This window comes from Anser cygnoides, chromosome 10 (assembly GCF_040182565.1).
Source record: "Anser cygnoides isolate HZ-2024a breed goose chromosome 10, Taihu_goose_T2T_genome, whole genome shotgun sequence".
NCBI lineage: Eukaryota > Metazoa > Chordata > Aves > Anseriformes > Anatidae > Anser > Anser cygnoides.
The window spans coordinates 15,505,527-15,531,673 of NC_089882.1; the positions used below are offsets into that span (position 1 = coordinate 15,505,527).

The 26,147-nt window shown below is 70.7% G+C and overlaps 2 protein-coding genes across 2 annotated transcripts; one reads left to right on the forward strand and one right to left on the reverse strand.

Moving 5' to 3' along the window:
• Positions 1-2,631: 2,631 nt before the first annotated feature.
• On the reverse strand, positions 2,632-13,343 carry SLC38A3 (solute carrier family 38 member 3). The gene is made up of 16 exons (XM_067003016.1): positions 13,166-13,343; positions 8,407-8,598; positions 7,870-7,951; positions 7,668-7,783; positions 7,467-7,540; positions 7,294-7,386; positions 7,115-7,196; positions 6,305-6,387; positions 6,172-6,230; positions 5,851-6,024; positions 5,681-5,760; positions 5,498-5,598; positions 5,273-5,397; positions 4,440-4,584; positions 4,182-4,285; positions 2,632-3,926 (listed from the first exon to the last, which is right to left on the reverse strand). The coding sequence occupies exons 2-16, from the start codon at positions 8,514-8,516 to the stop codon at positions 3,822-3,824; spliced, it is 1,533 nt and encodes a 510-aa protein (XP_066859117.1). The 5' UTR covers positions 8,517-8,598; positions 13,166-13,343; the 3' UTR covers positions 2,632-3,821.
• Positions 13,344-18,363: 5,020 nt separating this feature from the next.
• SEMA3B (semaphorin 3B) lies at positions 18,364-26,035 on the forward strand. Its single transcript, XM_067003372.1, has 19 exons — positions 18,364-18,379; positions 20,068-20,515; positions 21,261-21,403; positions 22,142-22,299; positions 22,414-22,476; positions 22,558-22,677; positions 22,752-22,845; positions 22,933-23,052; positions 23,271-23,416; positions 23,501-23,615; positions 23,715-23,784; positions 23,857-24,001; positions 24,103-24,322; positions 24,406-24,497; positions 24,609-24,650; positions 24,748-24,905; positions 24,993-25,048; positions 25,119-25,258; positions 25,332-26,035. Exons 1-19 carry the CDS (start codon positions 18,364-18,366, stop codon positions 25,719-25,721), a joined length of 2,736 nt encoding a protein of 911 aa, XP_066859473.1. The 3' UTR covers positions 25,722-26,035.
• Positions 26,036-26,147: the final 112 nt, after the last annotated feature.

Sequence of the window (26,147 nt, forward strand, 5' to 3'; positions counted from 1 at the left end):
CCGGGCGGGGCGGGGCCGGGGGGCGGGGCCTGGAGGGAAGGGGGCGGGGCCTGGAGGGAAGGGGGCGGGGCCTGGAGGGAAGGGGTGGGTCCAGATGAAGGGGCGGGGCCAGATGGGGGGCGGGGCCTGGAGGGAAGGGGGCGGGGCCAGATTGGGGAGGGGGCGGGGCCATGGGGAAGGGGCGGGGCCACGGGCGCGGGAAGGGGCGGGAGCGGGAGGGTGCGGAGCGGGGTGTGGGGTGCGGGGTGCGGAGCGGGGCCGTGGGGTGCGGGGTGCGGGATGCGGGTAGTGGGGCCGTGGGGTGCGGGGCCGTGGGGCGCCCAGCCCAGCCGTGCCCGGGGCCGTCGGACACCCGTGGGTTGCTCCCCAGCGTGCCCCATGCCAGGCTTCATGGGGCCATCCCGCGCCCAAGGAAGGAGCTGCGTGGGGCCCGCGCAGCGCAGAGGGGCTCGGGGCGATGCTGTGCCCTGGGACAGGTGTGCGTCGGGCCGCGGCGCGCTCCAGCACGGTCGTGCATCGCACCACCCTTCACGTGCGCGCAAGCGGAGGTGCACGGTGCTGTGGTGTGCCCCACAGACGTGTAAAGGGCCCTGGTGTGCCCCAGGACGTTGCTCGTTGTTCCGTAGTGTGCCCCGGCACAGCCGTGCAGGGGGCCACGAAGTGTCCGTGACGGATGTGTGCGGGCTGCGATGTGCCTCAGGACACGGGGGGTGTCACGGGGAGCCCCTTAGCAGGTGTGCAGGGGGCTATGGTGTGCCCTAGAACAGACGTGCATGTGGCAATGGTGTTCCCTGGGACAGCAATGCACGGGGCCGTGAGGTGCCCCCAGACAAACAAACGCAGCGCTGTGGGGTGCACAGGACAGAGGTGTGGGGGGAAATCGCTTCCCCGGGAGAGGCATGCAGTGGGCCACCGTGCTCCTGAGGACAGGCCATGTATGGCTCAGGACAGAGGTGCACAGGATCACGGTCACATGGGCATTTTGTGCCCGGGACCGATGTGACTTGAGGCGCGATTTGCCCCAGGACCTTGTGCATCGATCCGTGTTTTGCACCTGGACGGATGTGCAATGCACCATGGTGTGCCAGGGACAGATGTGCACGTGGCCACGGTGTGCCTGGGACAGCTGTGCTCGGGGACATCGCATTCCCCAGTACGGATGTGCGCTGTGCCTTGTGCCCCAGAACAGACACGCACGGGGCATGGTGTGTCCTTGGCGGATGTGCAGGGGGCATGGAGTGACCTGGGGCCTCCTGCCCTGGCCCCAGCTTGGCTCTTGCCATGTCCCATGGGTGCTCTGCATGGGGCCAGTCTTTGCCCTGGGGGTGCCATGTCCTCATGGTGCCATGCGCTATGCTGCTTGGCCCAGGGATGCTATGCAATGTGTGGGAGCAGAATGCGTGCAAAGGTGCTCAGCCTTTGGGTGCTGTCCCTGTTTAGGAACTCTGCCCCAGGCCCTGCAGACGCTACTGAGGACTGTGTATCCTGTGACGTCCCTGCAGCTCCCTTGGGAGATGCGATGTGGGGCCAGCCTGCATCCCAAGGGGGGGGAGCTGGGGGTGTGGGGCAGGAGGCAGCGCCTGGGCGCTGCATTTTAGGCCACCTGGGGGCTGGGGTGCTTTGGGCACAGTGAGGTAGGGACGGCCCTGGGGCCGGCAGTGCGTGTCTCCGTGTCCCAAGGCAGCCTTCAGAGTGGACCGGGTGGCACTGGGTGGCAACATCGAGCTTGGGGACCTGCTGTTCCCGTCACGGGCCGTGGGGCTCAGCACCTGGGGACCCATGTGCCACACAGCCGGATGGCCACTGCTGCTCAGGGCCCCGCGTGGCTCGGGACGGGAGGTCACACTCCTGACGTGCCACTGCCAGTGCCCCCAGCTTGCGGGGAGCACTGGTGCCAGGCTGAGCTCTCCCCACGGGGACCCTCATTTCCCAGAACCAAGGACCCACAAGATTAGCCCCCCCGTTGTCGCTGGGGGGAAGACGTGTCCCCACACACATCGCGCAGGGGTCTGCCCCCCCCCCCCCCCCGGCCACCCTGCGGCACCCCCGTGGCTCCCAGCTGCAGCCACTGGTGAGGTTGTTTGGTGCCAGGGATCCGGATTTGCTTCCAGTTGTCATCGAGGGCTTTCCTAGGGGATTGTTCCGGGAAAACAGCCTCCCGCGTGGGAGGTCCCACGCTGTGCCAGCCCCGCGGGCTGCCAGGACCCGCGCCTCCCGTGGGAGGGGGGCCCACGGGGCAGCCGCGGGGAGGGGGCCGCGTCCCGGCCGGGTGCTGGCACCGCGGGGCTGAGGGGTCCCCGCGGCGTCCCCGCGGCGTCCCGAGGGCAGCCGGGGATCGCCCGCGCCGTGCTGCAGCCCCACGGCCCGCGTGGGCAGGGCGGCAGCGCCCCACGGCGCCCGCGGAGCTCCGCGCATGAGCCCGGCCGGCCGCGGCCGTCGGCGTGGGCGCAGCGCCGCCGTGCGCCCGTGGAGCCTGGCGCTGTCCCCGCTGTCCCCGTGTCCCCACGGCCCCGCTGTCCCCCTGTCCCTGTTGTCCCCATGTCCCCACGGCCCCGCTGTCCCCGCGTCCCCCCGTGCGCGCCCCCGCAGCCGGCAGCTCCCCTCCCGCCGCAGCCACCCCGGCACGTCTCACACCTTCTTTTACTCTTTATTGTTACTCGCACGGGTTTCCTCGGTCGCACTCCTCCAGCACAGCGCTAACCCCCGCTTATAATTTAAAAGCGCCGTCCCCGGGCAGCCCGGCACGCTGGGCACGGGCAGGGGTGCTGGGGCTGGTGCCCTGCCAGCCACCCCGATCCCGTACACGGCCCAGAGCTACCGAGAGCCACGCAACGCGTTAAAAAAGATCTACTCTTATATACAGTATTTATAAAAAGCATCCCAGCCTCCACCACCCCCGTAAAAAAATACGTCTCTTATTTACTTGGCGAGCCCCCAGCCTCACTCTCTGCCCGCCTACGTCCCCACTGCCCACCGTGGAGGGAGCTATCCCCGCACCTCGGCATGGCTGGGCGATCCCAATGGCACGGACGGACAGACGGACGGACGGACAGACGGGCCGGTGGCAGGAGAAGGGCGCGGGCTGGGCGGTGCCCGTCACCCTGGCATCAGGGGATGCGTGCAGGGAGCAGCTCCAAAGCTTCCCCCCACCCACCAAGCCGTCCCCAAGCCACGCTGCTCCGTGCACCCCGGCCAGCACCCCGGGGGGGCTCAGGGTGCTTGCACTGCCCCGGGGCGCAGCAACATGTCCCCAGCGTGGCGGCTACCGGTGGCCAAACCGCAGCACCTACAGACGCCAGCGGCAGCCACCCCCGGTGTGTGTCACCTTCCCAAAGTGACAGGGACAGTCCCTGGGTACCTGGGCTGACAGGAGCCAGCCATCCCCCGGCGAGCTCAGGAGCTGGGCACCGCCAGCCACGGCGTGCCGGGTGCCACGGGGGGCGAAGGGGAGCTGGCTCTCAGGGGACGGGGACAGCAGGGGACAGGGCGGGTGGCTCGGGCACTGCCAAGGGCTGGCCACCAGCCCCGCAGACACTGCCGTCAGGGCTCTGGTGCCAGCGGAGGACAAGAGGCTGCCCACGAGCCGGGCTGGCCCCCGACCCCTCCGTCCCCTGGTGAGGTAGGGAAGCGCTGTTCTCCCCGTTTCACAGATGGGGAAACTGAGGCGCAGAGCAGGGAGGTGCGGGCACGGGCTGGGGTCCCCTATGCTGGCCGTGTCTCGTGCCCCCCCCCCCAGCCAAGGGCAAGGGCAGGAGGCAAAGGTGGGGGCCCCGGGGGGGTCCTGGCAGGGTTGGGGGGGTCAGGGTGGGCAGCCAGGGTGGCTAGTGGCTGCCGCCACTCCTGCCCCCCCCCGTGGCCCAGTCGATGATGATGAAGCTCAGGCTCATGATCATGAAGAGCACCCCGAGGAGAGCGAAGCAGGCTGCCTGCAAGGGGACAGAGCAGAGGATGGGGGCTGCCCACCACCACCCACCGCCCCAGGCAGAGCCAGGAGGGGGGCCAGGGGGCCCCCACCCCAGTGAAGACTCAGGAGACCTCAGCCACGTCTCCTCCGTCCTCAAGCCCCTGGTGTCACCCTGCAGGGGAGGGCAGCTTGGCGCATCCCTGAGGCGCAAGGGCTGACCCTGTCCCCATACTTGTCCTCCCCCAGCACCACCCAGGGATGGGGGCCCAGGGCTTACCAGGATTTTGGGGGTGGAGCGCAGGGGCTCCTTGTCCTTGGGCATGATGCGGATGTAAAAGATGGCCGGGAAGATGAAGATGAGGCAGGGGGCAGAGGTGGCACCTGCGGCAGACGGCGATGGAGCGGGCAGGGTGAGCCCTACAGCCCTGGCCAGGTCCTGCCCTGCCCTGGGGAGCAGCCCGGGGTGACAGGGACGGGGCTGCGGGCTGCTGGCGGGGGGCACGTGGGCGGGCCGGGTGCCAGCGCTGCTGCTCACCGATCATGCCAAAGATGCCAAGGATGGAGGGGGCAAAAATGACCAGGAGGTTGATGAAGGTCAGCAGGACCACAGCGATGGCGACGTGGCGGATCCAGCTGAAGTTCTTGCCATGGAATAGCATCTGCTGGATGGCCCGGCGCACCTGGGGATGGGCACAGGGAGGGGAGGTCACGCTCCATCCGTGGAGCCAGGGGTCACCCCATCCCATCCCCTCCCATATGCTCCCTTCCCATATGCACCCATCCCATACACTCCCAAACAATACGCTGCCATCCCATCCCACCCACCCCATTCCATTCCATCCACTCCCACCCCATCCCATCCCCATCCCATCCCGTCCCCTCCTGTCCCATCCCATCAATCCATCCCATCCCCATCCCACTCCACCCCCATCCCATCCCATCCCATCAATCCATCCAGTCCCCATCCCGTTCCCATCCCATCCCGTCCCCATCCCCATCCCGTCCGCTCCCCTCCCCTTCCCTCCCTTCCCATCCCACCCACCCCATCCCATTCCATCCACTCCCATCCCATCTCATCCCCATCCCATCCTGTCCCCTCCAGTCCCATCCCCATCCCATCCCCTCCCATCTCGTCCCCTCCCATCCCCATCCCATCCCCATCCCATCCCATCCCCATCCTCTCCCCTCCCATCTTGTCCCATCCCATCCCCTCCCACCCCCACAGCCCCACTGCTACCCAGCCCTGTCCCCGCGCCCCCCCCCCCCCCCCCCGTCCCCATCGCTGCCTCAGTTTCTCCTCGCAGCGCTTGGAGCTGAGGCCGGAGGTTGGCCGTGGGGGCAGCCCGGCGTCCCCAAGGGGCCCCTCACCGGGAAGAGGACGATGGGGACGGTGAGCGTGACGGCCGTCAGCACGGCCACCCGCACGCAGAGGATCAGCACGTCGAAGGGGTCCACCCTGCTGTAGGTGTGCAGCAGCTCCGACTCCACGCGCCCTGGGGGCACCGCGGACGCGGGGTCAGCGCTGGCACCACCGCGACATCCGGCCCAGGGACACCCCCGGGGCGTCACGGCACCGCCCGGCCCGGGGCTCACCGTAGAACGTGAGGTAGCCAAAGAGGGCGGCCAGGAAGTACATGAGGTACATGACGGCGATGGAGATGTTGGAGATGCACTGCATCTTCTTCTTGGAGGGGCTGCGGGAGGTGGGTGTCAGCGCAGCCCCCTGGGGGCAGCAGGCACCCCCCCGGGCACCCCGCCCGCCCCGCCCGCACTCACTCCTTCAGCTCCGTGTAGATGGGCAGCACCTCGGGGTGGCACACGAAGGCGAAGGCCATGATGGGGATGGTGTAGGCCGTCTGCGAGGCGGGGGGGGGGGAGGCTGAGCGCAGGGCACGGGCAGCCTGCCCCGGGCCGGGCGCCCCCCGCCGCAGCCCCCGAAGCCCTACCTGGGAGTTGAGGGTGAAGAAGCTGGGGGTGCAGGCGCCCGGCTCGGGGGGCTGCAGGCCCGCGGAGCCGTCCCAGTGCCCGCTGCCGCTGGCTGCCGTGTAGTTGAGGCCGCCCGTGCCGTTCCCCCCTTGCTCGGGGAGAGGGCAGGGGATATGAAACTTCTTGTAGATGACCTGGGAGGGTTGGGGAAGGAGGGGAGGGGGGCACCATGTCAGCTGCCCGGGCTTGCATAAACAAAACCAGGCAAAAAGCGGGGTGGCGGGGCCCAGCCGCCGGAGGGGTGCTCGGTGCCGCGTGGCGGAGCGACGTCCCCTGCTCACCGAGATGAGGAAGAAGACCATGCAGCTGAGGGAGAAGCCGCTGGCGTAGCCGAGGTAGCCTGGGGGGACAGGAGAGCAGTGGTGGGCACAGGGCCGCCCCCAGCCCCCCGTGCCCCCCCCGGCCCCCACTTACCCAGCTGCTTCATGAGGGCCAGGGGCAGGATGATGGTGACGGAGACCAGGATCACCAGGTAGTTCCCGTTCAGGTACCAGTCCCTGGAAGCAGAGGCTGCTCACAGCCCCGCTCAGCTGGGGAACAAGCCTCACCTGATGCGGGGGGGGGGACATGAGCTTCGGGGGACCTGTCTGCCTTCTGGGGGGGGCCCTGAGCTGGCAGCACCAGGGACCCCTGGACTGACATCCCTGGACCTTTGAACTGGTGTCCCCAGGGATGTTGGCATCCCTTGAGGCCATGGAGATTTCTGTGCTGGCGTCCCTGGGGACACTTGAGATGGCACCTCCGGGGATCACTGAGGCTGGCATCCACGGAGACCTCTGCATCAGCACGGGGACCCCAAAGTTGGGTTCTCTGGACCCCATGGCTGGTGTCTGCAGGGATGCTGGTGTCCGCAGGGATGCTGGTGTCCCCGGGGATGCTCGCGTCCCCTGAGGCCACAGAGACCTCTGTGCTCACGTGGAGACCGCAGTCCTGGCACCCCCGGGGTTCCCCGGGTCTCCTTGGGGACCCTCGAGCTGGCATCCCCCGGGAGGAGGAACAGGTGGGCTGATCCCACTGGGGGGCGAGGAGCGGGGATTGGAAGTTCAACCCGGTCTAATCCCACCCAGGGGCTTATTCAGCGCTGACAGCGATCAAAAATAGCAGTGGCTTAACGCCACTAAATCCCGCCAGGGGCTGCACAGCTGGAGAGGAATCCAGGGCGCCTGCCGGGCGGGGACGCAGGGGGGACGCGGCTGGAGCCGCAGCGGGGTCGGGGACACTCACGCGGTCTTCTCCTCCAGGTTGAGGAAGGTCTGGATGACGAGGGGCACCTCGGACTTGACGATGTACAGGTAGCTGGACATAGCTGTGGGGCAGAGCGAGGACAGCGTGGTGGGGGCTGCCTGTGCCCCCTGTCCCCGTGCCCCCACCCCGCAGAGGGCCCCCCGCTGCCCCGTCCTCACCTCCGATGTTCTGCAGCGTTATGGCGATGGCCGCAGCCAGCTTGCCCGGCGTGCCGAAGGCTCGGTAGCCCAACTGCTCGTAGGCACGGATGCCTGTGGGGAGAGGGGATGCGGTGAGGGCTGAGGGGGGACCCGGGCACAGCCCCGCCGGCTGCTGGGGTCCCGGCGCTCACCCACGATGCCCGAAGACTTCAGCAGGAGGTGGATGGAGTAGCTGGAGAGCAGGGCCACGGCCGTCAGGAGGAAGCTGCGGGGGGACAGCATGGTCAACAAGCCGGCCCCCCCGGCACCAGCGCTGGCCACCGTGCCTCTGGTGACACCAGTCCTCCCATCACCCGAACCCAGGGACCCCCTGGGTGCCCGGCACCACTCACAGGAAGAGGACGATGCCGGTGTTGGCCATGGCGTACGCCAGCCCCAGGATGCCGCTGCCCATGATGGCGTTGCTCAGGTTGAAGACGGACATCCCAAACGACGTCTTGCCTTCAAACTGCGCACACGAGACACGAGGGGGGACGGTCACACGGGCGGGATGCTGCCGGGGGGGTCTGGGGGGGGGCCCGTGCCGCCACTCACGTCGGTGAAGTGCGTCTGCTTCTTCTCAGCGCCGTGGGGCAGGAACTCCTCCATCTCCGCGCTGCGCTGGTTCTCGTCAAACCTGGGCGCCGGAGGGAGGAGCGGGGGAAGCGGCAGGCCAAGCAGAGACGGGGACGCCACGGCCCCCCCAGCAGCGCCAGGGCATGGGGGCCAGGGCTGGGGCCGGGGCAGCTCCCCCCCACCCATGAGCCCCCTGTGCACCCCAAGTGCTCTGAGCCCCACGAGAGACCCAAGCCCCCAACGTGCCCTGAGCCCCACCAGCCCCCTAACAGCACCGAGCGCCCTGAGCCCCCCCAACTCCCATGAGCAGCCCCAAGCACCCCAAAAGCCCCAAGTCCCCAGAGCCCCGAGTCCCCTCGAGCTCCCTGCACGCCCAGTGCGCCAAGCCCCCAATCTCCCTGAGCCCCCAGGACCCCCAGAGCCCCCAGCCCCAAGCAGGGCCAGGCCGCAGGCACCCAGGAGCGGATGGGGGTGCCCAGCCCCGGCCAAGGAAGCCGCCTGTCCCCAGAGCCCTACCTGTCACCCGCCAGCGAGGGGAGGGCGGTGGTGCTGAGCGCGGCCGCGTGCTTCCCGTTGGGCACCAGCTCCACCATCTCTGCCTGCACGGGCAGCTCCGGGGCCTCCATGGCAGGTGGCAGGGATGTGGCCGCGGGGCTCCTCGAGGCTGGGCGAGACGCGGGGTCCGGCTCCGGGTGGGAGCTGCAGGGCCTGGCGGCGGGGTCCCCGCGGGGGCCACGTCAGCAGGGCGGCGAGGCGGCACCAGCACGGGTGGCTGGGCAGGGACGGGCACCCCGGCGCATCCCCGCGGTGACTGGGACCTCCCGGCTCAGGTGGCCCAGCCTCCCCTGCAGGGCTTGGCTCCCAGCCTCAGTTTCCCCTCCCAGCACCGGTGGTTCGGGGGAGGCGGCGTGGGACGGGGCAGGGAGCTCGGGGACCCCCCGCTGCCACCACTGCCGGGCGCTGCGGCAGGGGGGCTCAGGGGCACGTCAGGGCTGGCAAGCGGAGCAGGAAAGCGCGGGGCTGTGAGACGAGTCCTTGGCAGGGGATGGCGGCCGGGCTGCCGAGCGGGGACGCCTTGGCAAGCGGCACAAAGCCGCCTCTGTGCAAGCCCAGCCCTCCCCGCCCCGCTGGGAAACGGCACAGGGCCGCTTTCTGGGGCAGGCTGGCAGCCGGGGCACGGCCCCGCTGCCCCACACCGTCCCCTGCCACCACCACCGCCACCCCCCCGCTGTCCCTGCCACCCAAGGGTTTCCGTGCCGGAGCCCCACCGGGACGGGAGGTGTCACCGGCCCCGGGGGATGCAGCGCGGTCCCAGCCCCGGGAGGATGCAGCGGCTCCATCAGCCCGGGGCTGCAGGTCCCCACGGGGAGCGGGGGCTGCAGCCGTCCCTGCGGTCCTGACCTGCGGTCCAAGTCCTGTGGGACTTGGGGTCCCATGGTGGCCCTGGGGACCAGGTGGCTCTCTCTGTGGCTCTGCCCACTGCTGAGACCCCGGGATGGGGGGGGGGGGATAGCGGGGATAGCAGCCCCACTGGCTGCACTGGGGAAGGTCTCCAGCACCCCTGAGCCCCCACGGTTCTCGCCCTGTTCCCACTGCCAGGGGGATGAGAAGCCCTGGCAGGGTCACCCCAGGCCACGCGGTGGCTCACAGCAACAGGCAGCCCTCAGGGGGTCGGCGAGGCTAAGCCGTGGGGTGGGGGCACACGTCCGCCCTCCTCCCCCCCCCCCCCTTTTGTGGCACCTGCCCACGTGGAGAAACTGAGGCACAGCGGGGGCCACGTCCTCCAGCCCCAGACCGGCAAGGCCGAGCCATGCGGGGGAAGAGAGTGAACCGCAGGCGGCCGCTGGGCGATGATTTATCCCCTCCACTGGGCCTCAGCTTGGGCCGCATCCAGGCACGGACGGGGCTGCCAGCACGTCCCAGCGCTGCCGTTAGCTCCGCGCCTTCCCACCGCCACGGACACGTCCCTCGCTGGTGCCGGTGCCAGGCCGCAAGGTCCCCAAGCCCCCCGCTCTCCCCTCCGCAGCCCCCTCCTCCTGCAGGGGCCACGGCTGCAACCCGGGGAACGCCAGCCTCCCCCAGCACCTCCCGGCACGGCCAGGCGACGGCCGGGCTTGTTTCTTATGCGGTGAGCGTCGCGCCCGGCTTCCTCCCGCCGGCAGAGCTGGCACGGCCCCGCCAGCGCTCGCTGCCACCTCGGCGGCCAGACCGGCCTTTGGTCCCTGCCCGGTGGCACCAGGGGAAGGGGCGAGGGACCCGTGACGCTTCGGTCGTGCCCCTCGTGGGTGTTATTTGCTTTGCGATAAGGTTCTGCAGAACAGCAAATAAACGGCGCAACGGATGTCCCCGGGGTGGCCCCCAGGTCGGGGACTCGCACAGCTCCCCGCAGCGGGGCGGTGGGCGCCTCGGTGGCACAGTGCCCTGTTTGGGGACCGGTGGCAGGGGGAGGACTGAGCAGAGCGCACAGGGCTGCCACCCGCAGTGCCACCAAACCCCCTGGGCTCAGCTGTCGCTTGCCTAGGGGCCGTTCCCGGTGCCGCTGAGCTCGAAGACACGGTACTGACACTGCCAGCCAGCCCGCTCACGTCCCAGTGACGCGTGCTGGGCCCCAAGCGCAGGGGTGCCCCAAGCCACCAAAGCCCTGCGCGGATGCAGGCGCTGCCCCAGGCAGGGATGCAGTGCCCAGACCCCATCCCGGCTAATCCGCCCCACTTGGGGCGGGGGATGCAGCACTGGCGGCTGTAATCCGGCTTTAGCGCCGAGCCCGACGCAGCTGCCGGCCTGCACACGGGCAGCCAGGCGTTGCGCCTCGCGGGCTGGGGGCTACGCAGCCCTCCTTGTGCCTGCCGGCCTCGAAGGCATCGCAGCACAGCTCCTGGCTCGGGGAGGCGGCGGCAGTGGGGCGAGGGCACGGCCACCAGTCCCGCCAGCCCCCCGGGGCCAGGAGCAGAGCCCCCCCCAGGCGCCGCAGCCGGGCCTCCCTCCCGCAGCCCGGCACAAGGCAGACCTGTGTTTTTCCCCTGACCTGCCTTCCTAAATTTAGCACCCAGCCCTGCTTTTAGCTGCGTGCTGCGCTCCCACCTCCCGACTACGCAAGTACGGCCTCGCCCAGGGCCGCAGGCTGGCGCCGGGACAGCAGGGTGAGGTGAGACCCTCCCCAGACAGCCCTGCTGGAGACCCTCACCAGAGAGCTCTGGTGGAGACCACCATGAGCCCCGGGGCTCAGCGCAGCAGAACGTCACCGCTGGCAGCTGGGGACAGGGTGCGCAAATGCCACATCCCCCGGCAGCCCCATGCCAGCAGCCCCAGGTCCCTTCTCCAGCCAGCAAAGCCCCCGTGTCTGTGCCAAGTGACAGGCTCGCTGCTGTCACCAGCCCCAGCGCCGTCCCGCAGCGGTGGATGTGCCGGGGTCGGGGACACCGTGAGCAGGGGGAGGCAAAGCCAAACATTGCCACACATCACCCACCCTCTGGCAGGTAACGGGGAAACCGAGGCACAGCGTGGGGGCGCAGCACAAGGATGCCAAGCCCGTGATGGGGCTGGTGTCACCTGGACAGGACGGCGCCACCGCAGGGATTAAATAGGCAGAAAACACCTGAAAACACTATTTTAGCTTTTCTCTCGCGCCTTTCTCCTGGGAAGCGAGATGTCTCTCAGGAGCTCACTCCCTACAGCACACGTGCCTTCGCGGGACGCCACCAGGAGCTCAGCACCCAAACTGTGGGCTGTGATTTGGGGGGGACCCAGCTGGCCCCAGCCCTGCGTCAGCAGCCCCGTGGCGGTGGGGGATGCGGGGGCGGCCAGGACCCACGCGGCGAGAAGGGCAGGGGCAGGGGCCTCTGTTTTCTCAGCCAGAGGAACCCGTGGGATCCCAGTCCTCCCCCCAGTACCCCCATGCCAAGGAAAACAGCCTCTGCCGGGGCCCGTTTGTTTGCCGTGGCCGCGGCCCCAGCGTGCGAGTGCAGCTGCAGCCCGGCCAGGCGCTGCGGGGACCTTTGCACCTCGGCCAGGCTCCCCGTGGGGGCAGCACCCCGATGCCCCCCCCCCCCCCGGACTGCCCAAGAATCCCTGCCGGACCCCGGCCGCTGGCGGCTGGGTGGGGGGGTACAGGCAGCGCCGCAGGGAGCGCCGCGCTGTGCCCGCGGTGACAGCCGGGGGTTACGGCGCGCTGCCGGACCGGCCGATGCAACCGCTCTGCTTGGGCCTGATCCAGATGCCAGTGGAAAATTCCCGTCTCCTCCCCCTGCCCAGGCGCAGCACCCAGGGACCCCCCCGGCCCCCCCGAGCCGGGGCTGTCCTGCGGCCCTGCGGCGGACACGGTGCTAGCGGCATCCACCACCGCGCGGTGCCTCAGTTTCCCCCGGCTGGTTTCTCCCCGGCCGGCGCAAGACGCCCGGGAACGCCGTGAGCCTCCCGCCTGGCTGCGCTGCCCTAAAAATACCCGGCCCTGGCGGCACGGCACGCACGGCCCCGCCGCCCGGGAGCCCCTGTGACGCCCTGACACCCGATCCCGCTACGGCACTTTCCAGCTGTAACAAACATACGCGGCTGCCACAGCTGATTAAAAATTAAAGTGGAAAAACGGGGAGCTCGGGGGTGGCTGTTATCGGCAAAGCCAGGGGCAACACTTGTGGGGTGGCTGCAGGGCCCCCCCCCCGGCAGCGTGGTGCCACGGAGGGCGGTGAGCGTTAGGCTTCAGCTCCGGCAAGGCAGGCTCTGCCTTTTTATGAGCATTCGCAGGATTTTTTTATACGTTGTGGGAGGGTTTCAGCAGCTGGAGAGGGAAGAGGAAGGCAACGGCAAAGCAAACAGCCCCTGCGCTCCGGCTCTGCCACCTGCAAGCTGCCGTGGCGTGGGGCGGCGTGGGGCGGCGTGGGGCGGCGTGGGGCGGCGTGGGGCGGCGTGGGGCGGCGTGGGGCGGCGTGGGGCGGCGTGGGGCGGCGTGGGGCGGCGTGGGGCGGCGTGGGGCGGCGTGGGGCGGCGTGGGGCGCGCTCCTGCCAGCAGCTCGGGGCAAGACTGAGCGGCTCCGTCCTCCTCCAGCAGAACAGCTGGCAGCGAGAGCGGGGCTCGGAGCAAGTTTGGAAGTTAGGGGAGGAGAAGGTGAGCGGGCGCCGGGGGCTACGTGCGCCGGCGCTGGGGCGAACTGACGCGGTGGGGGGCACGGGGGGGGGGGGGGGGGGCGAGGGGGGGGGCGACCCGCTGCAGCCTTCGACCCCAGCAAAGGCCGGGAGAAAGCAGGGGAGAGCGTGGGGCCGCGGGTCCCGCGGGACCTACCTGCCCGTCCCCTCAGTGCCGCCTCGCTGCCAGCCCAGCCAACGGCGCCGGGTGTGCGCCGAGCCGCCGGCAGATTACCGAGCCTCCTCCGGCCCTAATCCCGACGGAGCGGGGATTAAACGGGAGCGCAGGCCCGCCCCCCGTGCCACGGCTCCCAATCTCTGCGCAGCCGGGGCAGAGTCAGTGCGAAGCGCTGGGGAGGCCGGTGGCGAGGGGGAGGCGCACGCACAGCCGGCCCCGCCGGCCCCGCCGCCACCGGGCACGGCCACGGCCACCCGCGGCCCCCGCAGCGGCCAGCGCCGACGGCTGGGGCTGGCTCAGCCGCCCCGACCCCACCCCAAGGCCCGAGAGCGGCGAGGGGCTGGGCACTGGCTTCTCTCCCGAGGGGGAACAGGGCACGTTTTCAGCCCTCTGCCCCTCAGGGGGGCAGCCGGTGCCTCCGCCGTGGGGATAAAAGGGGCAGGGCGGGACCCTCCAAGCTTTCCAACCCGCGCTGAAGCTGCCTTTTCCACTCAAAATAGTGGGGTTTGACCCCCAAAAGAGCCCCAAAGGAGCCCCAAAGGGGATTTCTTTTTCTTTTTTTTTTTCTCTCTGAGGAGCATTCCGCGTGCTGCAGGGATGCCCAGGGAGCCTGGTTGCCAGCCTGCCGCTGCCCCTGGCACGCCGGGGGGCCTGAGTGCCGCGTGAGGCACAGCCCCCCCCTTGCCCACACTGGGGCATGCTGAGCCCCGCTGGTTCCCACGGGGTTTTTCTTAGGGGGAAAATCTGCTGGATCCACGCTGCGGTGATGGGGGACTCCATGAATGTTTCTCCCCTTGCAGAACAGCCCTGTGTCGTTGTACCCAATGGGCTGGCTACTCTGGGGGTTTTCTCCTTGAACACCTTGTGGCTTGCAGCAGCAGCAGCGAGGCACCTTGCTACCCCCCCCAAAAACATGCCCCCCAGCCCCACACTCTCCTAGGATGCTGTATTTATGTTACATACATACATGATGTACATAAACCCGGATGGGGCAGATTTACATATACAGCTACATATACATACAGCAGGTTACATATACACATATATACATGATGTACATAAACCCTGATGGAGCAGATCGGGCGGGCTCCTCCGGCTGGCGGTGAGCATCGGGGTCCGGCCATGGGGAGGAGAACGTGCCCGGCCCCAGCGCAGCGGGCGGCAGCAGTGCCGGCTTGCCTGGGCGCACTGGGGCAGCTGCTAAATACCGCACCAACAGCCACGGCTGGTTCTGCCCCCTGCTCCCGTGCGTGTTACCACCGCTCTCGTTCGGCCGGAGACATCCATTAACTAATTTCTAATAACAGCATCATGCGTAAGTGCTGAACCAGCGCTGGCCGGCGTGCCGGGGCGAGGCGGCCAGGTTCGGCGCCGGGGGGGTCAGGGCACCCAGAGCCGTGCTCCATCCGCTTAACCCTCCCCACCCCGGCGAGGGCGGGCACCCGCCAGCCACGTGGCACCGCGCTCCCCGGGGACGGGCGGCAGCGCACAGCCTTGTCCGGGGCTTGTAAACGGCAGCCGCGAGCAGCCGCCCAGAGCGCAAACACAGCCCCAGCAGCCAGCACCCGCGGGCTGCGCTCAGTGGCAGGACAGGGACAGGGACGAGGACAGGGATGGGGATGGGGAGAGGGACGGGGATGGGGAGAGGTCTTGCTCCTCTGCAACCCAGTGACTTAGAAACACCACCGGTGATTCTTGGTCCCCAAATCCTCCGTCTCCTTTTGTTACAAAATGAAGGAGTGCCCCACTGTGCCATCCCCTCCCTTGTCTCCTGACACACAGCGTGCTTCTCCCCCTCCCCTCCTTTTCGGCTGGGCAGATGAACACAAACCGTGCACACAAACCCAGATGGAGATTTGTGGAAAATCGGAGCAGGCAGTAGGAAGAAGAGGGAGAAAAGCCACCAAGCCCCAGGACTGGAGCACTCCCCAAGGCTCCCCGCGCCCAGTTCCCCTCTGTCTGCCCTGTGCCACCCGCAGCCACTGCCTCGTGCAGCCGCAGCCATGCGCGTCCCCTGGCTCAGCCAGCCCACGAAAGCCACGGCCCTGGGAGCCAGCCCTGCCTGGCGCTGGATGAAGGCGGCCGGAACGGGGACCTGGGTGGATCTGAGCATCCTCAGCCATGAAGGACGGGCGCAGGGCGCCGGGGGCTGGCCGGGTGCACGCCGAGGGTCACGCTCGGCTTCCTTGCCGAACAACCTTCCTGGGGCCAAGATCGGTGATCCCAGGAGCACATGGCTGAGGTGACGGCTTTAGCCGTGGCCCTAGCAGCTCTCCCAAGCGCTGCCACACGGCCTCTCGAGCAAGAAGCCTCCAGGCACTCGTCCTTGCTGGGGACAAAGCCAGTGGGTGCCTCTGGTCCCTGGTGCCAGGCATCACCGGCCGCCCCGCTGGTAGGACAGGCACGGCTCCCCGGCCTCCCCCTCGCCTCGGTGGCCGCCACCACCATGCACACGCTGTCCTGCGGCTGGGCACAACAACAACAAGGAATAATTGGTTAATGTGATTTCAAAACATGATTTGCAATTATAACTCGCCAGAGAGCATTCAATGGCCCCACACACCGGGAGAGTGTTTTTCTCCTTCGTTTGTTCCTGGAAACTCTAAACCAATTAACTTTACAGAAGCCAGGAGCAGAACGCGGCTCCCCGGACCTGGCAGGGTGGGTTTATCGCTGCTCAATCACCTGCCCCCTCAGTGCGTCCTGCGGCGCTGCAACGAGGGACACCGGGACAAGGGGACGGGGCAGTGGCCACCCGGTCCAGGCCGCCGCGCGCCAGCTCCGCTGGGATGCACCGCTCGGGGGACGCCCGAGTCCCAGGAGGGGGGGGGACGAGCAGCGTGCCTGGGCTTGGGCAGCACCCCTCCCGCACCCCTGTCCCGCGGGAGGTCTGCCACCCTGCCCCACGCAGCCCTGCCACTGCTCCTGGTGCCCCGAGGACGCTCGGGGAATTCCTGGTGAAGCTGCCCCGGTTCTGTGCCCAGCCCCGCTCCGCCCGGCCGGGGGGGTCCCTGCCCGCCCCCGCGGGACACCCGTGCCCGCAGGTGTCCCCAAGCGCAGCTGGGTCGGGCACGGGACACGAGGCCCTGGGGACGCCAGGTTAATGTTTAGCGGGGCGGGGGGGGGGGATGTGCGGGGCAGGGGGGGATGCGTGGGGCAGCCGTGGGGTGCGCATCGCCCCCTCTCTCCCGTGGGCTGCCGGGGGGGGGGGGGGGGCCGCCCGCTCCCCCCCTGCCTGCCGCTGGCCGCGGGCACCGGCCTTGACCCGCGCCTCCGGCCGGCCCCGAGGCCCCCCCCGCGGCCGAGCAAACAGGGGGACGGCGGCCGGCAGTGCCCGCGGGGCCGGGGGCGGTGGGCAGGGGGTAAGGGGGCCGCGGGAAGCGGGGACGCTCCGGGGACGCGCCGGGGGCAGCGCGGCTCGCAGCCGTGCCGGGGCCCCGGGCAGGGGCCGCGCCCCCCGCCCCCGCCGCCTCCCGGTGGGGCCCGGGTGCCCCCTGGTGGCCGCCGCGGGGCCGGGGCCGGGGCCGGGCTCCCCCCGGCCGGGGGCTCCCCCCGGGCCCGCCCGCGGCTCTCTCGCCCCGGCCCCGCCCCGGCGCTGCGCAGCGGGGAAGGGTCGCCCCCGTGTGCCGGAGGGGGCCCCGCGTGGCAGCGGGGCACGGGGCGGGCCGGGGGCCAGCAGGGCTGCGGGGCCCGGCGCCGTTCGTCCCGGCGAAGCCTCTCCCGGCCCGCGCCTCCGGCCTGCCCGGGTCCCCCCGGACCGCAGCAGCAGCCTCCGGGGCCTCCGCCGCTCCTCCCAGCCCCGCCGCCCTCCGCGGCCCCGCTGCGAGCAGCGCTCTGCTCCGCGGCCTGCGTGGCGGTGACGGGGCGAGGCGGCGCTGGACGCGGCACTGCCGCCGCCGCTGCCCGTCTCCCTCCCCCGTGGGTGCCTGGGATGGCTCTCGTGTCCACCCGGCACCCGTGGGGTGGCCACGGCCTCTGCCCTACAGATGCTCCGTGGCCACCCAAGCGGTCCCGTACCCTCAGCCGGGGGTGCCAGGGGCCTGGGGTCACCGAGATGCTCGGGGGCTGCCGGGACACGGGCAGTGACATTTCCCGGCCGCTGCGGTCAAGGGACCGGGGCCAGCCTGGCCGCCAGGACCGGGTGCTCCCGTGCCCCCCGGGTCCCGATGGACGTCTCCGGGTGGGGAGGACACAGCGCCCTTTGTTGCTGCCGGTCCCGACGGCAGGGACCAGGCTCCGCGTCCCTCCCTCCACCCCCGCCCTCGGGACTGGCACCCGTCAGCAATTTGGGGTTTAAAGAGCGGGCGGCAGCCGCTGCCCCAGCCCAAAACATCCCGGGCGAGGAGGCGGAGGTGAGACAACGGCTGTGGGGCTGCGCCGGGGGCCAGGGGGGCTGGGGGGCAGGCTCTGCAAGCACTGCAGCTTCGGGGGGCTTCAGAGCACCCCTGGGTGCTGGCTTGGGGACAGAGGCTCAGCCCCACACCGGGGCAAGCCCAAGCAGCAGTGGGGCACCGGGCCGGGACAAGGCCCCGTTGTGCCGCTGCGGCCACCACAGTGCCCATCAATGGCCGCTTTATGCGCGGTGGCCGCCCGGCCCAGCCGTCCCCGCCGCAGTGGCGCTGTGCGAGGCCCACGGGGAGCCACCAGGTCCCGCAGGGACAGGGTAGCCGCGGCCGGGCCTGGGGTGGGGGACGAGCGAGCAGGTAGTGAGGGGCTGACGTTAGCGTGGGGCTGCGGGAGTGGGCAAAGGGCCTGTGCATTTCCCCGGCTGTGTGGGGGCTTGGTGGGTCGAGACCCAAACTTCTTTCCTCTGTGCCTTGAGGGGGGGGGGACACTGGCACCACCCGCCCCAGGGCTCACCGTAGCCCCCACAGAGGGACAGCTCGGTGGTGATGCCCCAAAGCCCCGTGGGCCCTGCTCGGCCCAGCACAGAGGGGGCTGTTATGGGGGGATTAGCTGGCGCGGCCGGGGCTGCCACCTAATCCCGGCAGGAATGCGCGGGGGCCTTGCTTGTTCCATTGGCTCTGGGGTGAGGGACAGCGCCGGGGGCTCCATCCCAACCCTGGCACAGCCCCCCACGCGCTGCGGGGGCAGACGGCCACGTCTGCATCCCGGTGCCAGGTAAAGCTCACACCAAGGTGCCCGGTGCCAGCCAGGGCATGGGAGCTGGCTTCGGGATGGCGGGGGAAGGAGGTGGAGAGATGGCAGCTGGGGGTGCCACCTGCCCTTGCTGTGTGCCAGATGAGCTCCAAACCCACCGCTGTTGTGCCATCACAAGGCATTAGGGGGTTTGGGGTGCCCAGCGTTGCGGTGCAGGTGGGTGACAGGAGGCCTCTCCTGCCTCCGTGTGCTCCCCCTGGCCAAGAAGCGGTGCCACAGGGACAGCAGCACGGCCACCTGGCTGCCCCACTGCACAAAGCCCATCTTTTGCTCCTGTCCCCACCATGGCCTCCCCATGCCGTGGCCGAGGACCTGGGGCGGGGGGCTCTCGATGGGTGTCCCTGCAGGCAGGGGGGACTACAGCTGGGGCTGGCATGTCCCCACGCTGACGGCAAGGCCGACGGTGGCCGTCCTTCGGGGAGGCCCCCCCGCGCTGCACAGACAAAGCCCATTGCTGGGGTCTGGCTGGGAACAGGAGACAAAACGCGGGCTGAAAAGCAGTGTGGTGGAAAATTGATGAGTTCCCTGCTTTGCTAGGGATGGGGAGGAGCGGGGGGGTGAGGCCGCACGGCTCCCTGGGACACACCAGGCCGTGGGGACGGTCTCCCTGGCCCACAGCACCGGCCCTGGCACAGCCCCACAGACAAAATCTGTGCGATCCTGGTCATCTCTCAGGGCACGCATGGGGCTGGCTCCCAGCTTTGCCCCCTGGCAGAGCCAGCACCCTGTCCCCAGGGGTCCTCACAGCATCGCCAGGCGCCCTTCCAGGGTCACTTGGGACACGGGACCGTGCTCATCCTGGAACTGGAGGAGGCCTGTCCCGTGTCCTCCTGGGCTGTCTGGGAGTCCCGCTCCTTGTCACCCCGCCACAGGGAGCTGCTGTGGAGCAGGGGGGGCTGGTGGCAACGTGGCGCACCCCCCCCCCCCCCCCGCAACTGCCCGGCCCTGGCAGCTCCGGCGCTGTTTTTCCGGGATGGAGCCACGGCCCTTGTGACGCCTGATGGCTTCTGCAGGCGGAGCCGCTGCTGGCAGGGCCCTGCAGCGCTCCGGGGCTCGGGCCGTGCTGGCACTGGCTGCCCTCGGGCCACCTCGCCACGTCCCCGCCGGGCCTCATGGTGCTGGGAGCCATCCCGGCCCCCGGGGAGGGGTGACATCCCCCCCGCCATTGCTCCCTGTGTCCCGTCCCACTCCCGGCTGGGAGCAGGGACGGTGGGGGGCACTGGGCCCCACGTGCCCGCTGCCATGGCCAGCCCTAGGACACCGTGCGGCAGGCAGGAGGTGATGGCAGGGCCAGCAGGCACAGGCCCCCCCACGGCGCTTTCCCTTGGCTGGAGCCACCCTCTGCCCAGCCCGAAGTCCCGCGGCGCCTCACGGCCCGGGCAAAGTCTTGCGGACAAGCAAAGCCCTCTGCACCCGTCCGGGCCGGGGGGACGAGGCAGGGGGTGGCCCCCAAGGGCAGCCCAGTCCCCGTGTCCCTCCCCGGCCCCCCTTGCCGGCCGAGGCGCGCGTGGACCCGCTGCCGGCACCTCTCAGCACTTGCTATTCTTGGCAGCGCTGGCTGGAAAATGGGAGGCAGCGGAGGAATTTTGTTTGCTGCAGCCTGGGCCCGGGCCAGACATCTGGGCTGCAGCTGAGCGGGGCCCCCCTCGGGTCCCGGCCCCCCCCCAAGCCCTCACGCCCGCAGCTGCCCCCGTGGGTGCGCTGAGCGTGGCGGTGCTCAGCTCTCACCTGGGGGCGGGGGCGCCGTGGGGTGGGGGCACCGCAGGCCACACGGGCGGGTGCCACCGGCCACGGCGCGGCGTGTGGCTACGTGCGTGCCAGCGGCGCTGGCGTGGCGTGTGCGTGTGCGTGTGCGACGGGCGTGCCGGGGAGCACCGGGGCCCTGCTGCTGCGGGCAGAGGCGTGTGCCGGGGGGTGCCCGGGGGGGGTGCACGGCGTGCGCCTCTGCGAGCGTGCACGCGCAGGTGCGTGTGCAGGTGCTTGCAGGTGCCCGCGTGTTTGCGCGTGTCTGCACGTGTTAGCACGTGCGTGCCCCCCTTCCGCCCTCCGGGCCGGGCCGGGCCGTTCCGGGCCGCCCCCCGCCCCGCCCCGCCCCGCCGGGGCCGCCCCGCCGCCCTCCGGGTCGGGGCGGGGCCGTGCGGGACCGGGCCGAGCCGCGCCGAGCCCCAGGTGGGTGCCGCCGCCCGGGCGGGACGGGACCGGACCGGGGGGGGGGGGGCGGGGGGTCAAGGGCCGCGCCGCCGACTCGCGCAGCCTCCGCCGGGACGGCGGCAGCGGGGCCGAGCCGGGCCGGGCCGGGCCGGGCCCGGAGGGAGCAGCCCCGGTGGGGCCCCGCGGGCCGGTGCCGGTGCCGGGCCGTGCCACCTGCTCGGCCCCGCAGCCAGGCGGAGCCCCCCCCCCCCCCCCCCCCGGGAAGGGCAGAGGCGGCTGCAGCGGTGGGGAAACTGAGGTACGGGAGGGGGACGCGGTTGTCGCCGCCCCGGTGCTCGCCCCGTCCCCGCGGGGCAGCGCGGAGCCCTCCCGGGGCGGCTCTGTGCTGCCGGGGCGGCTGCCTCAGTTTCCCCAGGGTCAGGGCAGGGCGAGGGCTCGCGGAGCCCGTTACGTTTGGGGTCGGACTCGGCGGGGCTTCCAAATGCGGGGAGCGACGGGCAGCCGGCCAGCACCCCCCCCACCTGCGCACCCCAACCGGCACCCGGCAAGGGGGTCCCCTCAGCCAGCCCCCCGCGCTGTGCCGGGCTCGCCGTATGGCGATGCCCAGGGCACCCTCGCCCTCGCCGTGTCCCCGCGCTGGCCAAACCAGAGGGGTCCGGCCGGGGGCACCGCTGCCAGCCATGCATGGGGCGGGGGGGAGCCCCCCGGGGGCCAACGGGGAGGGGGCTGTAACCCGAGCTGACGTCCCCTCCTCTGCCTCCAGCCGAGGGGCTGCGAGCCAGGCACCAGCCATGAGCAGCCCGCTGCTCCTGCTGCTGCTCCTGCTGCTGCTCCTGCTGCGCGGCCCGGCCGCCGGGCGCCCCCCGCCCGCCACCGCTACCCCCCGCCTCAGGCTGGCCTTCCCGGGTGAGTGCGGGCAACCGGCGGGGTGGGCCGGGCGACGGGACGCACCGCAGCCACCGAGCAGGGGCGGTGCAGGTGCAACGGGGGAGCGTGGGGACGCTGGGCCCACCGGGGGACCCTGTGTCGCGGCCCCCTGGCTCCCGGCACCGGGGTGCCGGGTCGGGGCGTCACCCCGGTGCCCCCAGCCGTGGGTACGGGGTCCCAGTGAGCGGCCATCACAAAGAGCCGTTTGTTCCTGCCGCGAGGGATTAGCTCCGCGGGGCAGAGAAAAGGCCCTTTCTCCCCGCCGCCCGCTGTGCCGAGATGGATGGTGGGCCGCTGCGGGGGCGGCGGAGCTGGGAAAGCCGGTGGGACGGGTCTGGGGGATGGGACCGGGCGGCGGGGGGCCGCGGCCCCTGCCCAGGCACCTCGGAGACGCGGCTGCACCGTGGGGCTGGGGCTGGGCTCTCGGCCCTGCCCTGGGCTTGCCTGCACCTGGGTTGGGTGTTGGGGCGCCCGGGGGGTTGGGGCACCCCACTGCCTCCAGGCGCGTTGGCTGCGGCAGCTCACGGGACCCAGCACTGAGCTCCGCCGCAGCCCCCGTGCTCCGGCAGAGGGGCTGATGTGGGGGCAGCTGCGGGTCCCCCAGGACCCCCACGTCCTCTGTGGGACGGGATGGGAGCACGCTTGGGGGGCCCCTGGGTGCCCTCCAGCGCAGGGGCTGCAGCGGGCAGGGCTGAGCAGGGTGGCCTGGCTCCGCAGAGCTGCGGGCCCGCCACGGGCTGCGCCTCTTCCAGCTGGAGCGCTCGTGCTGCTACGAGGCCCTGCTGCTGGACGAGGAGCGCGGCCGCCTCTTCGTGGGCGCCAAGAACCACCTGGTGTCGCTGAGCCTGGACAACATCAGCCAGCGGGACAGGAAGGTAACGGGGCCGGGAGGGTGGAGCAGGGTGGAGGCGGCCTCCTGTGATGTGCCATGGGTTTGGTGGCCCTCGTCTGGGTCCTGGGAGCTGCTACCATTCCCCTCCCACCTGCAGATCTACTGGCCTGCACCGGTGGAGTGGAGAGAAGAGTGCAACTGGGCTGGCAAGGACATCACCGTGAGTGCAGGATGGGGCGGGCAGGGTGCTGGTTGAGGTGCCGGTGAAGCAGGGGCCTCAGAGCCGCCCCTGTCCCCCCAGGCTGAGTGCATGAACTTCGTGAAGATCCTGCACGCCTACAACCGGACCCACCTGTATGCCTGTGGCACCGGCGCCTTCCACCCCACCTGTGCCTTCGTGGAGGTCGGCCAGCACACGGAGGTGAGCTGCAGCGCGGCGCGGCACGGCATGGCACGGCATGGCCCTGGCTGCCGGCGCTGACCCCATTCCCCCAGGACCATGTCTTCAAGCTGGACCCACGGCACGCTGAGGACGGCAAGGGAAAGAGCCCCTATGACCCCCGGCACACGGCCGCCTCTGTTCTCGTGGGTAGGAGGGGAGCGAGGGAGGAGCTGGGGCTGTCGCAGCGGTCGGCGGGAGCGGGCTCCCAGTGACACTGCCCTCGGTGCCTGCCAGGTGAGGAGCTCTACTCCGGGGTGGCCACCGATTTGATGGGGCGCGACTTTACCATCTTCCGCAGCCTGGGTCCGCGCCCGTCCGTCCGTACTGAGCAGCACGACTCCCGCTGGCTCAACGGTCAGTACAGGGCACAGGGGGCGGGAGGGCTTGGGCACCCCGCTGCAGCATTGCTGCGGGATGCAGCCGTCCGCGTGACAAGCTCACCGGGCTCCGCTGCACCCGTCCTCTCCTACTGTGGGGCCTGACGGGGTGGGAGCGCTGCCCACAGCGCTCCGGGGGTCCCTGTGCCTACCAGGTGCCTGCAGGCTCTGGATGTGGCACCTCTCTGCCCCCAGAGCCCAAGTTCGTGGACGTTTTTTGGGTGCCTGAGAGCGAGAACCCTGACGACGACAAAATCTACTTCTTCTTCCGTGAGACGGCGGTGGAGCGGCAGCAGGGGCTGGGCAAGACCAGCTTCACCCGCATCGGCCAGATCTGCAGGGTGGGTGCAGGCAGCCGCGGCGGGGCAGTGGTGCCCGGGGTGCGGGCGCCGCCGCTCACCCACCGGCTGCCCCTCGCCCGGCAGAACGACGTGGGTGGGCAGAGGAGCCTGGTGAACAAGTGGACGACGTTCCTGAAAGCCCGGCTGGTCTGTGCCGTGCCGGGCGCTGACGGTGCTGACACGTACTTCGACGAGCTCCGTGAGTACTCGCCAGGGTGGCCAGCAGGTAGGCCCCGTTGCGCCCTGCAGGGCCAGGGTGGCCACGCTGACGCTGTCCCTTCCTCCTGCCTGCCCACAGGTGACGTCTTCCTGCTGCAGACAAGGGACAAGCGCAACCCTTTGGTCTATGCGGTCTTCTCCACCTCCAGGTAAAGCTGATCTCCCCCCCCCGTGTGTCCCAGGCGTGCTCACCCCTCACATCGCCCTGTCTCTCTCGCCAGCTCCGTCTTCCAGGGCTCGGCTGTCTGTGTCTACACCATGGCTGACATCCGCCGGGCTTTCCTGGGGCCCTTTGCGCACAAGGAGGGCCCCAACTACCAGTGGGTGCCGTACCAGGCTCGTGTGCCGTACCCCCGCCCAGGCATGGTACGTGGCAGGGCGGGTGGCACCCAGTCTGCCCCGGGGGGGGGGGCGGGGGGCTGGATGTGGGGAGTGGGACCCCGCTCACCCAGCGCTGCCTCCTGCAGTGCCCCAGCAAAACCTTCGGCACCTTCAGCTCCACCAAGGACTTCCCAGATGAGGTGATCCAGTTTGCCCGGCACCACCCGCTCATGTACAACCCGGTGCTGCCCCACGGCCAGCGGCCCCTCTTCCTGCAAGCCGGCGTGCCCTACACCTTCACCCGCATCGCCGTTGACCGCGTCTCTGCCGCCGATGGCCACTACGACGTCCTCTTCATTGGCACAGGCACGTGCTGCCCTGGGCCAAGGGGTGAGAGCTGCAGCTGCGGGGCCATGCCTGGGACCTCCGCCTCACCACCCTCCCCACAGATGTCAGCACCGTGCTGAAGGTGGTCTCAGTGCCCCAGGAGAGGTGGCATGGCATGGAGGAGCTGCTGCTGGAGGAGCTGCAGGTCTTCCAGGTGAGGGGCAGCCGCCTGCCCTCCCCCATCGCTGGGGGTGCCTGCTCGGGGCTCCCCACCCCCAGTGAGCCCCCAGCTCTCCACAACACCCACCCTTTGCTCTCCTGGCAGGATGCGTCCCCCATCATCAGCCTGCAACTCTCCTCCAAGCGGGTAAGGGGAGCAGGCAAGGGGGCTGAGACGCTGCCAGCCCCGTGGGGAGGGTCCCTGTGTCCCCCAGTGGGGGTGCTGAGCCCCCCTCTCCCTGCAGCAACAGCTCTATGCCGGCTCGACCACGGCAGTGGCCCAGCTGCCTCTGCACCGCTGCGGTGCCTACGGCAAAGCCTGCGCCGAGTGCTGCCTGGCCAGGGACCCGTACTGTGCCTGGGACGGCACCGCCTGCACCCGCTACGTGCCCAGCACCAAAAGGTAGGCACCGCCAGGGGCACCTGCCCAAAACCAGGGCAAGGCACAGGCCCTGCCGCCGCAGCTCCCCATTTCCCTCCGTTCCCGCAGGCGTTCCCGCCGGCAGGACGTCCGCAATGGGGACCCCAACCTGCTCTGCTCTGAAGGTGAGGGGGGGACCGGTGGGGCACGGCGGCCCTGCCGGGCTGGGGGCTGACATGAGGCCTCGTCCCGCAGAGCCACGGCGGGGCCGCGTGCCCCAGAGGCAGCTCTACGCAGTGGAGGGTAGCAGCACCTTCCTGGAGTGCGTGCCCAGGTCCCTGCAAGCCCGCGTGCTCTGGACCTACCAGCACAGCCCCGATGCTCCCCAGCAAGAGGTAGGTGCTGGGGCTTGGGGGGGTCTCCCTACGTCCCCCCCCCCCATGCCCTGACGTCCTGCTGGTGCCGCAGGTGCAGCCGGACGAGCGGGTGGTTTGGACAGAGCGGGGGCTGCTCCTGCGCAGCGTCCAGCGCTCCGACGCTGGCCTCTACCTGTGCCGCGCCACCGAGCACGGCTTTACCCAGCCCCTGCTGCGCCTGGCGCTGGAGGTGATCGCCGCCAGCCGGGCGGCAGGGCCGCTGTCCCCGGGCGCCCCCGCGCCCTCCCGCACGCTCTGGTACCGGGACTTCCTCCAGCTGCTGGAGCGGCCGGAGGCGGCCTGCGAGGGGCCGAGGGGCGGCTCGCGGTCCCCCCGCACCCAGGCCGGGCCCCCCGCGCGGCCCGGCGAGGAGCCGCGGGCCGCCCGCCGCCGCCGCACCCGGGGAGGGCCACGGGGCCCCCGCAGCGCTTCCCCCTGGTGACACCGGGCCCGGGCACCGGGCGCTGCCTAGGAGCGGGGACCGGGCCTGGCTCTGCCGCTGCCGTGTGGCGAGAGGGGCCCGCAGTGGCCGTGGGGGGGCTCCCAGCCGGGCGCGGGCCCCGCTCTATTTATTAACAGCTGGTAGCAGCGGACGCGCACCTGGCCGAGGCGGCCCCAGTATGGCAAGGGGGCCGTGGGGGCAGCCGCACTGCAGGGTCGGAGGGGGGGGCCCGGGCGATGCAGGCGGGGGGCAGGTGGGAGTCACCCCCCTCTTGTACTAATTGAGCTCAATAAAGCAGAGGAGTCAGCACAGGGGCCCCGTGAGCGTGCCCCCTGTGTGTGTGTCGTGTCCTCATCCCCCCAGGCGCTCCTGGGATCTAGCAGCCCCAGGCACCTATGGCACCAGGGCTCTTCCCCCCACCCTATT

Excerpts from the sequence above, each read along its gene's own strand:
- SEMA3B (XM_067003372.1), top strand. Across the intron at positions 21,404-22,141 it reads CCTCAGGCTGGCCTTCCCGG|AGCTGCGGGCCCGCCACGGG; the intron begins GTGAGTGCGGGC and ends CTGGCTCCGCAG. Across the intron at positions 25,259-25,331 it reads CCGATGCTCCCCAGCAAGAG|GTGCAGCCGGACGAGCGGGT; the intron begins GTAGGTGCTGGG and ends CTGGTGCCGCAG.
- SLC38A3 (XM_067003016.1), bottom strand. The coding sequence starts at position 8,516 with ATGGAGGCCCCGGAGCTGCCCGTGCAGGCAGAGATGGTGGAGCTGGTG. Across the intron at positions 7,784-7,869 it reads AGCAGACGCACTTCACCGAC|TTTGAAGGCAAGACGTCGTT; the intron begins GTGAGTGGCGGC and ends TCGTGTGCGCAG. Across the intron at positions 4,585-5,272 it reads TCCCCATCGTCCTCTTCCCG|GTGCGCCGGGCCATCCAGCA; the intron begins GTGAGGGGCCCC and ends GCCCATCCCCAG.